The sequence below is a fragment of the Branchiostoma floridae genome, chromosome 19, assembly GCF_000003815.2.
Source record: "Branchiostoma floridae strain S238N-H82 chromosome 19, Bfl_VNyyK, whole genome shotgun sequence".
Lineage (NCBI taxonomy): Eukaryota > Metazoa > Chordata > Leptocardii > Amphioxiformes > Branchiostomatidae > Branchiostoma > Branchiostoma floridae.
Window position 1 is genome coordinate 5,564,712 of NC_049997.1, and position 11,805 is coordinate 5,576,516.

The 11,805-nt window shown below is 39.4% G+C and overlaps 1 protein-coding gene across 2 annotated transcripts; it reads left to right on the forward strand.

The window, feature by feature from the left end:
- Positions 1-8: 8 nt before the first annotated feature.
- LOC118406292 lies at positions 9-10,039 on the forward strand. Of its 2 annotated transcripts, XM_035806222.1 has the most exons (4): positions 9-84; positions 467-508; positions 5,818-7,023; positions 9,880-10,039. In XM_035806222.1, exons 2-4 carry the CDS (start codon positions 505-507, stop codon positions 9,963-9,965), a joined length of 1,296 nt encoding a protein of 431 aa, XP_035662115.1. In that variant the 5' UTR covers positions 9-84; positions 467-504; the 3' UTR covers positions 9,966-10,039. The 2 variants fall into 2 exon arrangements, with proteins under 2 accessions (XP_035662115.1, XP_035662116.1); XM_035806223.1 differs by lacking the exon at positions 9,880-10,039 and having other exon boundaries at positions 13-82; positions 5,818-7,118.
- The last annotated feature ends 1,766 nt before the right edge of the window (positions 10,040-11,805 follow it).

Below are 11,805 nucleotides of genomic sequence, written 5' to 3' on the forward strand. Positions count from 1 at the left end.
ACTTTGACCTTAGCCAGGTACACGACCATAGATACCTGTTATAACCATGGACGAGGACGCCGCACAGTTTTGTGTGTAACTCAGGTAAGTCGGCCATTGGATTCTTTCAATTGTTACCACCTAAGAGATTATGGTCTTGGGTCTACAACAAAATGAAAAGTTGTTAACTTTGTCAAGTTGTAACCTTTTACAACCGCTATCAAATTATATTTTGCTTCCGGGTACGGAAATTTTCGAACTATACTAGTACTGTAGAAATCGCATAAACACCTTATTATGATAGTCTTATCCTCAAAACGATTTTCATAACCATCTGAAGAACTGTATATTTGTATGTTGTGGACCAAACTAGCCCTAGCCTCACGCGTCTTCGTGCTAAAAGGAAGCCTTACCAATGTGTATCGTGGCCATACATCACTTCCGCATTTGTCGTCTTGCTCATAAATATTGTTTTTCTCACCAGCAGCTGCGACTTCAAGACAGCGCAACAACTAACAGATAAACATGGGTAAGTAGATATGTTCAAAATAAAATTAAAGAATATTCTGCCTCCGAGGAGCTAATCTAAAAGCAGAGATAGAGGCGTTTATTTGGGGGGGGGGGTTCAACACATGCGCCAGGTCCTTGCGTCGGGAAGGTCGTGTCTACCATCAGAATGAAGTACGCGCCCCTCCAAAATAAGCGCTGCCGCTCCCAGAAGGCTACGAAGAAGGCTTTGTTCCCTCCATGAAATGTCATGAGGGTTATATTTACCTCCATGAAATGTCATGGAGGTTATATTTACCTCCATGAAATGTCATGGAGGTTATATTTTACCCCGCGTTTGTCTGTCTGTGTCTGTGTGTCTGTCTGTGTGTAAACAAGATAACTCAAGAACGACTGGGTGAATTGGTTTCATACTTGGTGTTTTGGTAGTGTGTGATAAAAGCTAGAAATGATTAGATTTTGGGCCCCCTATTGGCTCCCCTTGGTACTGCAGCGCAACTTCCGGTTTCCCTATCTCAGTGTTCTGAACACGCTTTGGTCACGATTTTTGAGTGTTAGATAGCTCTTGTGCTCAAGAAGAAATGACATAAGTTTTGGCCCCCTAGCGTCTAGTTTTGGGAAAGCAGGGGCATTTTTGTCAAAAACTTCTGAAGAGGATAACTCAAGAAGGGAACAACGGATTTTCATCATTTTTGGTATGTAGGTACCTTAGACAATGTTGTACAAGATAAGATATTAATTATGCAAAACAGGAGTACATAAGCATAATTAATGAGAATATTCTATCATAGCAGTTTTTTCAATGTATCTCTTGTTCCAGACATGCTATGGTCTTGACATTTTGGTGGTAGATAGCTTTCGGTGTCATGACAAAGTGGGCCAAGTTTCAGCCTCCTAACATTTAATTGTGGAACTGCATGGGTGTTTTTGTCAAGCCACTCCAAAGAGGATAACTGCAGAACGACGGATTGCCTGCATTTTAGGCATGCGGGTAGCTTAGGCAAAGATGTTCTTAAGGGGGCACACCCCAGTTTATTTGGGGTTTCAAATGGAGGCGGCACACCCTGAAGTCTAGCGACCATCTCTTCCAGGGAATTATCCTGAAGCAAAATAACTAGTTATGGGGTGAGAGGATATTCCTTCAGCTACAAGACCAACTGAGTTTCGATCCTTCAACTTCTTTAATTTTGAAAAATTATAGGGAAAAAACATTATTTTCATGTCAAAAATGATGCACAAAATCGGGCATTTTCGCATTGGATAAAACAGATGAAGCAGATTTTTCCGGCAAGCACGACTGATACTGCCAGAAAGAGGAAAGTCTGAAGAGTAATCCAGCCAATTATGAAGAAAATTCTAGTACTACAGTACTACAGTTTCCAAGACGCGCGGCATTGCAACTTGGCTTAACACAGCGCTTCAGAGGTCAATCTAGGTCACGAGCCTAATCACATTCAGGCGTAGGAATATCCCGGAAGTAAGCCGCGGACCAAAACACAATTTGCACCAAAAACACACCATTTCCTACGCTTTTCAGCCATGTAACCGTTTAATGTAATTTCGCAGGAAATAATGAGAAATCTCAACTCAAACATAGACCCTCGGAAGCCTTTCGTCACTTTTTTGTCGCGCACTACCTCGGACCCCTGTCGCGGAAGAACTGGGGTGTGCACCGATAATGATATGCATGTTATGCAAATGAGGACTTAATTTGCATAATTAATGAGGAAATTGTATAGTTCCATTGTTTTCAATAACTGGACCTCAATACATGTAACACATGTTAATTATGATAGGTGGAATATAAGCAGATACGAAATATGGTAATGAGGAACTTATTTGCATAATTTATGTAAAAAATGCAAAACCGCTTTATGATTAGTAATGGGAATTTTATAACTGTGACATGTGTACGTTAGTCAATGATGAACAACACCATGCATAAATTATGTTAATATGTTAGTCAATTGCATGAAATTTACAAAAGCTCTAAATTTTCATGGAGGTATGAGGTCGCCGAACTCTAGTTTACCATGCGTTTGTCTATCTGTGTGTGTTTGTGTGTGTTAACAAGATAACTCAAGAACGGCTAGGTGGATTGGTTTCATACTTGGTGTGTTGGTAGGGTGTGATGAAAGCTGAAAATGATTACATTTTGGGCCCCCTAGCAGCTTCCCTTGGTACTGCAGTGCAACTTCCGGTTTTGCTATCTCATGTTCTGAACATGCTATGGTCACAATTTTTGACTGTTATATAGCTCTTGTGTTCAGAAAGAAGTGACATAAGTTTGGGCCCCCTAACGACTAGTTTTGGGATAGCAGGGGCATTTTTGTCAAAAACTTCTAAAGAGGATAACTCAAGAAGATTTTCATGATTTTTGGTATGTAGGTACCTTACACAATGTTGTACAAGATCAAATACTAATTTTGAAAAATATGATTACATTTTCATAATTAATGAGAATATTCTACCATAGCAATTTTTTAATGTATCTGTTGTCCCGGACATGGTATGGTTTTGACACTTAAGTGGTAGATAGCTTTTAGCATCATGACAAATTGAGGCAAGTTTCAGCCCCCTAACATGTAATCTTGGAACTGCAGGGGCGTTTTTGTCAAGACATTCCAAAGAGGATAACTGCAGAAAGGAATGACGGATTGCCATCATTCTAGGCCTGTAGGTAAATTAGGCAAAGACGCTCATAATGATATACATTTTATGCAAATGAGGTCTTAATTTGCATAACTAATGAGGAAATTGTATAATTCCATTGTTTTCAATAACTGGACTTCAATAAATGGTGAAATGTAAGCAGATATCAAATATGCAAATGAGGAACTGATTTGCATAATTTATACAAAAATTGCAAATCCGCTTAATGACTAATGACCTGTACGTTTGTCAATGATGAACATCACCATCCATAAATTATGTAAATTGTAAGTCATTTGCATAATATTTAAAAAAGCTCTAAATATTTCATGGAGGTATGAGGTCGCCGAACTCTAGTTTACCCTGCGTTTCTCAGTGTTTGTAAGCAAGATAACTCAAGAACGGCTGGGTGAATTAGTTTCATACTTGGTGTGTTGGTAGTGTGTGATAAAAGCTGAAAACGATTAGATTTTGGGCCCCCTAGCGGCTTCCTTTGGTACTGCACCACAACTTCCGGGTTTGCTATCTCGTGTTCAGAACAAGCTAGGGTCACGACTTTTAAGGTGTTACATAGCTCTTGTGCTCATGAAGAAGTGACATTAGTTTGGGCGCCCTAGCGGCTACTTTTGGAATAGCAGGGGTATTTTGTTAAAAACGTCTGAAGACAATAACTCAAGAGGGGAACAACGGATTTTCATGATTTTTGGTTATAGATACCTTAGACAATGTTGTACAAAATAAAATACTAATTATGCAACATATGATACATTTGCATAATTAATGAAAATATTCTATTATAACAGTTTTTTCAATGTATCTCCTGTCCCGGTCGTGATATGGTCTTGACATTTAGCTGGTAGATAGCTTCCAGTGTCATGACAAACTAGGGAGGTTTCAGCCCCCTAACATTTAATTTCAAAACTGCAGAGGCGTTTTTGTCAAGACATTCCAAGGAGGATAACTGCAGAAAGGATTGACGGATTGGCATCATTTTAAGCATGCAGGTAGCTTGGGCAAAGATGTTCATAATGATATGCACGTTATGCAAATGATGACTTAATTTGCATAATTAATGAGGAAATTGTATAATTCCATTGTTTGCAATAACTGGACTTCAATAAGTGTAACACTTGTTAATTATGATAGGTGGAAAATAAGCAGATACAAAATATGGTAATGAGGAACTTATTTGCATAATTTATTAAACATTGCAAAATGGATTTATGATTAATGATGAGAATTTTATACATGTGTATGTTAGCCAATGATGAAGAACACAATGCATAAATAATGTTAATGTTTTAATCAATTGCATGAAATTGACAAAGCTCTAAATACTTCATGGAGATATGAGGTCGCCGAACTCTAGTTTTGTATGCTTTTTGTTAGAGGGGCATTCAGGAAGTTCTCGGCCAGTAGTGTCCGTACCACCAGTAGTGTCCGTACCCCCAGTAGTGTCCGTATCACCAGTAGTGTCTGTACCCCACTGGGGGTACGGACACAAGTGGGGCTACAGACACTACTGGGGGTACGGACACTACTGGAGGTATTACCACTGGGGGTATTTACACTGCAGGGAGTACAGACACAGGGTGTATGTAATCCAAACATCAGAATTCAAAATGAGCAAATGGTCTGGGTAAGATTTTTTCTTCTTAAAATGCTATTTCCTACATTTAACTATGTAAATTTTGCTGCCAGACTAAGCTAAGTTAGATGAATTTTTTATTACAGGGATTTAAATATACACAAGGGTTTCAGCTTGATTTGGGGGGGGAGTAGTGGCTTGTTGGTCATGGTATTTTGATAACAGTCCACGTTAATTTGTAAAATCTATTTGACAGACTACACCAGAAACTTAAGGTATGGCTAAATTGACATTTTTACCTTCCATTGTTCTCTCATTAATGAATTAAGAAAGAATTAAGCCGTAACGAATATTGAAAGATGGTCATACAAGAATTCTAAATCTGATTTTTGGGGGGCCAAATTGATGACGTCATCAGGTTTTATTGCCCCTAGTATAATTTTTTTCTATGACAGAATACAGCACCTTGGTACATACCAATGCAATGAAACTATGTTTTTCATGTGCATAATGATGAAGGCTACAAACGCACTGTTGCGCAAACTGATATCTACTAGCAATCTGTAGTTATTAAGAATTAATTTTTTTTAATTAGATGAAAACAGACATTTTCTAATTACTACAGATCATTAGAAGATATCAATTTGTGCAACAGTGCATTTGTAGCTTTCATCATTATGCAACGAAAAACGAAGTTTCATTACAGTGGTATGTACCATAGTGCTGTATTTTGGCACAGAAAAAATAATATTAGGGGCAATAAAAATGATGACGTCATCAATTTGGCCCCCAAAAAATCAGATTTCGAATTCTTATATGCCCATCTATCAACATTCGTTACGGCTCCATTCTATCTTAATTCATTCATAAGAAAACAGTGGAAGGTCCAAATGCCAATTTAGCCAACCGAAAATCCTAAATAATCTGGACATTCACAATACAGGTGTATTGTATAGATTGCAATTCAATGTACATCCACAGGTACATACAAAATGTGCACTTGTTCCCATTATGATTGATTAAATACATGTCACTTGACTGTTAAATGCATACATGTATGTTCAAGTAACAATTACGTCTCCTTGTAACAGAAAACCTTGCTGTATTGCTGGTTCATGATGAGCACAATACATCACAAGGCGAGATCTCCATAAATCCACAGCTGGGAAAATTACTCAAGGAGAATGCACAAGACATCCCTGTGTTTACTGCTGTTTTACAAGCAACTGAAGAGGACAAAAAAGATGCACAGCAAGATGGAGTGGTATTGTTACTGCCTCAAGTTGACCCAGGTGACACAAGAACTGACCCATCACCTGGCTGGCTAACCTTTGACCATCAGTCCAAATACCCACATCTTCCCTCAAAGATTCGGAGCATTGTGGGACATGCTGGTGTCACAAGTAGGGCAACAGTAGTGATAAAGAAAGAACGGTACCCAGATGCAAGAGTTATTCTCTTCTCTAGTGACATACCAGAGGACACCGAGTACTACAAGGGAGACGAGAAGGCCATGGGGATTGGGAAGAAGGAAGACTCCATCCTTCAAGATGCACAAGAGGCTGATGTGGTCTTTTCTCTTGGACACAAGACATTTGACCACTTTCAGAACCAGTTCAGAGCTATTCCCACCAGCAAGAGGCCACAGCATTTCAAATTTGTTCCAAGGCCTTCAAAGATCTTTGTAGATGCAGAGGCTGAATTCCAGGACACAGAGACAATGGTGGTTCTGTCCATTGGTAGGGTGAAGGGCGCTGAAAAACTGAAGGGGTATGACCTTGCTGTTGAATCCCTGAGCATTGTTGCAGACAAGATGAAAGTCAGGTATCGTGTCATAGGAGTTGACGAAGATGACTTTCAAACACGCAACGCAATCCTTGAGCAATGTAAGTCAGCCAACTTACAAATAACCCTCCTCTCATATGGCACACAGAAGGACATCTGTAAAGAGATGATGCAGGCCCACCTGGTCCTGATGCCTTCTCGTGCTGAACCGTTTGGACTGGTCGGCCTGGAGGCCATTGCGGCAGGTGTTCCTGTTCTTGTATCCAGCAAATCAGGATTGGCAGACTTCATCCGTGAACATGTAGATGAACTGCATCATTCCATTGTTGACATGGATGGAAGTGACAAAGATGCCACTGTAAAATACTTGGCTCACAGCATTGAGAAAATGCTGAAACAGAACAGAACAGAGTTCAAAACAGCAGCAAGGGGCAAACAGCAGCTTCTATCCTCAAAGTGCTGGGAAGAGTCCCATCAGCAGTTCATCCAAGCCTGTACAAGAAGAGATACAGGTAAGTCAGTTTACATTAACTTTTTTGGCTATAGAAATCATTGACTGCCAAAACCATACAAGGTGAGGTGTAACATTTATCATCATTCTCATAACCCAAAATCTTTATTACCTTTGCCAGAATGGCTAAGGTTATATTTTCGGTCCGGTTGTGTGTTTTGCCCGTTTGTGAACAGCATAACAGCAAGAAGAGTTTGACGGATGCAGCTGATATTTGGTGGGTGGGTAGGGGTCTGGAAAATGAAGGGGGAGTTGGATAATAGGCCCCCTATAGCGGCTTGCTAAGGTACTGCAGCGGAACCTCCATGCTTGATATCTCGGGTTCTGGACATGAGAGTGATTGCTGCGAGTTTGGGCATCCTAGCGGCTTTGTTGGAAGTGCAGGCGCCGGTTTACTCGCAAACTTTTGTCCGCGGACAGCATAACTCGAGAAGACTTCGACGGACGCTGATGATATTTGGTGGGTGAGTAGGGGTCTGGAAAACGAAGGGGGAGTTCGATAACGGGCCCCCTAGCGGCTTGCCTTGGTACTGCAGCGCAACTTCCGGGTGTGTTTCCTTATCTTCTAAACATGCTATGGTCACGAATTTTGTGTGTTAGATAGCTCTTGTGCTCAGGAGTTAGTGACATAAGTTTGGGCCCCCTAGCAGCCAGTTTACGGGTAGCCGGGGCATTTTTGTCAAAAACTTCTGAAGCATTATAACCCCCCAGTCTGGTTTGGTTGATTCCACCCGTGGCAGCTGTGCAGCGCTGTTGACGCGTTGCTAAGGCCAATGGGTCAGGCTCCTTGACCTTTCCAGACAGGCGGCCATGTACATGTAGTTCAAAATGGGTAGGAATTTGTTGGTAAAATGGACTTTTTCATAACTCAAGAAGGGAACAATGGATTTTAATTATTTTTGGTATGTAGGTACCTTAGACAATGTTGTACAAAAAGAAATACTAGATATGCAGAATAAGAACACATTTGCATATTTAATTTAATGTGAATATTCCATCATAGCAGGGTCTTTTTAATGTATCTCTTATCCCAGACGTGATATGGTCTTGACATTTGGGTGGTAGATAGCTTCCAGTGTCATGACAAAGTGACATGGAGGTTATATTTACCTTTGCCAGAATGGCTAAGGTTATGTTTTAGGCTTGTGAGTCTGTGTGTCTGTGTTAACTCAAGAAGCCTTGGATGGATCCCAATAATATTTGGTAGGTGGGTAGGGGTCTGGAAAACAAAGGTCAAGTTCGATAATGGGCCCCCTAGCGGCTTGCTAAGGTACTGCAGCAAAACCTCAATTTTTTTTATATCTCGTGTTCTGGGCTTCCTGTGGTTATGATTTTTGAGTGGTAGATAGCTCTTGGGGCAGAGAGTAAGTGCTGCAAGTTTGGACCCCCTAGCGGCTTGTTTGAAACTGCAGTCGCCAATTTCCTTTCAAACTTTGGACGAGAATAACTCGAGAACGTGTTGATGGATCGTCATGGTTTTGGTATGTAGATAACCCAAGTAACAATGAATGTACACAATGGAATACTAATTATGCAAATCAGCAACTAATTTGCATAATTAATGAGGAAAGTTCATAAATCCACTGCATTTCATGATAGGACTTTCAAACTTATATAGATGACGAAGAGAGAAATATGAATGCATATCAATTATGCAAATGACGGCCTCATTTTCGGATCGTCATGATTTTTGGCATGTAGTGAGCTGAAGTAAAAACTTATATAATGAGATACTAGTTATGCAAATTAACAGCTTATTTGCATAATCAATGAGGAAAGTTGATAAATCCACTGCATTCTGGGACTTTCAAACTTCTCACATATGTAACTGAGAAAGATGGCAGAGAGACATGTTTGGGTCCACTAAACGTCTTTTCTTGAACTGCAGGAGCCGGTTTTGTTTCCTACTTTGAAAGAGAATAAGTCAAAAAGGGATGAAAGGATCATCATGATTTTTGGTGTGCTGATAGCTTAAATGATGCTTGATACAATTTAATATCATTATGTAAATAGGGATCTAATTTGTATAAGCAATGGCGAAATGTTATGAACCAACTCCAGGCATATAAAATAAAATGTAATGAGTAACACATTTAATAATATGTCTACAGACATCATTCTACATAACAAACCTGGTTTATTTGGCAAAGGTATGTGTACGTGGAACTCTAGTTGAAGCTAAAATCATATTATACAATTTTAAGAACCATTACACCTTTTATGTATTATATTATATGCCTTTAATTTGGTTCAATGTTTCATGGATGTAACATCTATTACCATAGCTTTGGCAAGTTTATTGCAATTTCTCAAGCGATATTAATTTAACAAATGATCAACGCATAATTTTTCCCAGTTACGATCAATAAGTTCTCAGCCTCACACATAAATAATAAGCACAACAGAGCAATATCCTCCGAATTTCAAATCATTGCAGCCATTACTCTCCAGGCAACGCCTCTTTTAAAACTAGTAGGCAAGTGGTTAGAAAAACAAGGGTGTAATATTGTGCTTAGTAAAAGTGTTATTTAAGCAGAAGTGTTCCCTTTTCACACATGGATGATTTTGGAACTATCTATTGTTGCATGGGGGGGGGGAATGGCTGAAATATGCTGTATTTGCTCTCAAGCAAATGTCTGCCTTTCTAGTTGTTTATGAATGCATCGATATCAAAACCATTCAAAGTGTGTTGAACATGTGGATGTCTGAAGTGTGCATACCTCAGAAATTACTGTTGCTGCACAGTCAAGTAGATTTCCTTAAATTCATCGCTTATTTATTTCATGGTATTATGATTAGTGTCGGTATTATAGTAATGAATGTTACATGCATCTAACAACTTGAAATGTGCCCACAGATACTGGTGCAAAACAGCCTGCTACAGGCCTTGAGCAGAGTGCAGTACATGGTGAGGAGATAGAGGAAGGTACGAAAAGCTTCTGAATCAGTATCTGTCACCAACAGTTGTCAACTTGAAGGTACATGTACCTGCATTATGAAGGTCACAAACTCATCTTCAGTTGATAATGATTGAATTTTTGAGCAAAATATAACAGCAATGATTGGCACTTAACAGACCCCTTTTGCTACTTTCATTATTAAGATTGTAGGGCTGAATTGTATATTGCTTTATGTCATACCTGTGACGCGAAAACATTCGATACGGGTGTTCCGGATCGGATGATAACTTTCCGTACAGCCCGGCCTTATCACACGCGCTCCATTCGAATAAATCAAACTGTTTCGAGTGGGCCGATTTCGGCGCCATCGAAAGTTCGAATACCTGATTCGGACGTCTGAACATTACTGTTGCAACGTTTTTTTTTCGAGGGCAACAAATTTGTTCAACTTCTGGCGCATTTCGCATCAAAAACAGTAGTTTTCTCAGGTGGATATGACATAGATAAAATACAACACGGTGTATTCCGCATCACCCTCGGTCTCAGCCCTCCCACGGGTCGGACCACCCTCCGGCCTTCGGGCGATCCGACCCGCGGTCGGGCTGATACCTTGGGCGATACGGAATACACCGTGTTGTATTCTATATGTATTTCCATTGTTGAAAAATGTAACGTTTTTGACGGTGCAAACCAAAAATTGAAGGCTTTTAAGTTGCACCAAACAGATGAAGTAGTGAATTGCTGACTTTTTTCACGTCTTAAATGTTAATAGAACAAAGTACTTATAACAGACCCAGTATAAGTTACTGTACACTAGTAAAAGCTATTATATATGATAAAATTATTAGAGTCAATTGCAAATAAATCATCCCTGAAATGTTGATGTTGTACCAAATTTAGCATTACATACACTGCCAAAATGATTTTCGCTTATTTTGCTTACCCCATGGACAGTTCTTATATGAAGAAAAATATTCTTGCAAGAAGAAAATGTAAAAGAAAATTCAACATTTATGCTCTTAAGAGAGGCGGTAAGGTTTGCATATTAGATTGTGCTGAGTAAGAAATTCTACGTTTTCTTTTCTGGACCAAAGATTTGCAAAATAAGATTTTTCCTGTCAGTGTGTACCTGTGACATTTGTATTCCCCCGTTGAATTTTGAGCCTTGCATAAAGATCTTAAACTTCTCCCTGCTATCTAATTGACTACCACAGTAGGCTGAAGGTGAGGATGCCTGCAATTTCTTAAATCTATGTTTTTCACATTCTCCTATTTCATCTAAAATGTTGTGAGGTGGCCATACACAATGCCTTCATACTCTTTAATTTATAACTGGAGTCACTGTGTGATCTATTTGGAGTAAAAGTATAAATGCATGAAGATGCAACCTTATATTGTCAGACTTCAACCCGAATTTCCAAACCTTGTTTAACAAAATGTTTTTGATTGTTTTTTTTTAATAAAAGAATGACAAATTAGCAACAACAGTAAATCTTGTGCCGGATACATTGTACATTCTGCAATTGCTTTTCCTGGTACAGTAGCTTTAATAATCATTTGAACTTTATCCACAGGTAACAACACACAACATCCTGGAAAACTCCCAAACAGAAAGAGAGACATGGATCCTACTGGTGAGACTGGGGAAAGTAGGAAGGCCTTCAAAGGTAACTTGTAGGCAATACCTGTCAGCAGTAGAATAATGTCAGGTGCTTTATTACACTTGCCAAGAAGGTTATGTTTTTGGTGTGTTTGTCCGTCTGCATGTCTGTCTGTGAACAGCATGATTCAAGAAGCCTTGAAAGATTCAGTCTGATGATATTTACATGTAGTAGGTAGGTAATGAAAGGGGTTGGAAATAAAGGTCATTCAAGTTCAATAAT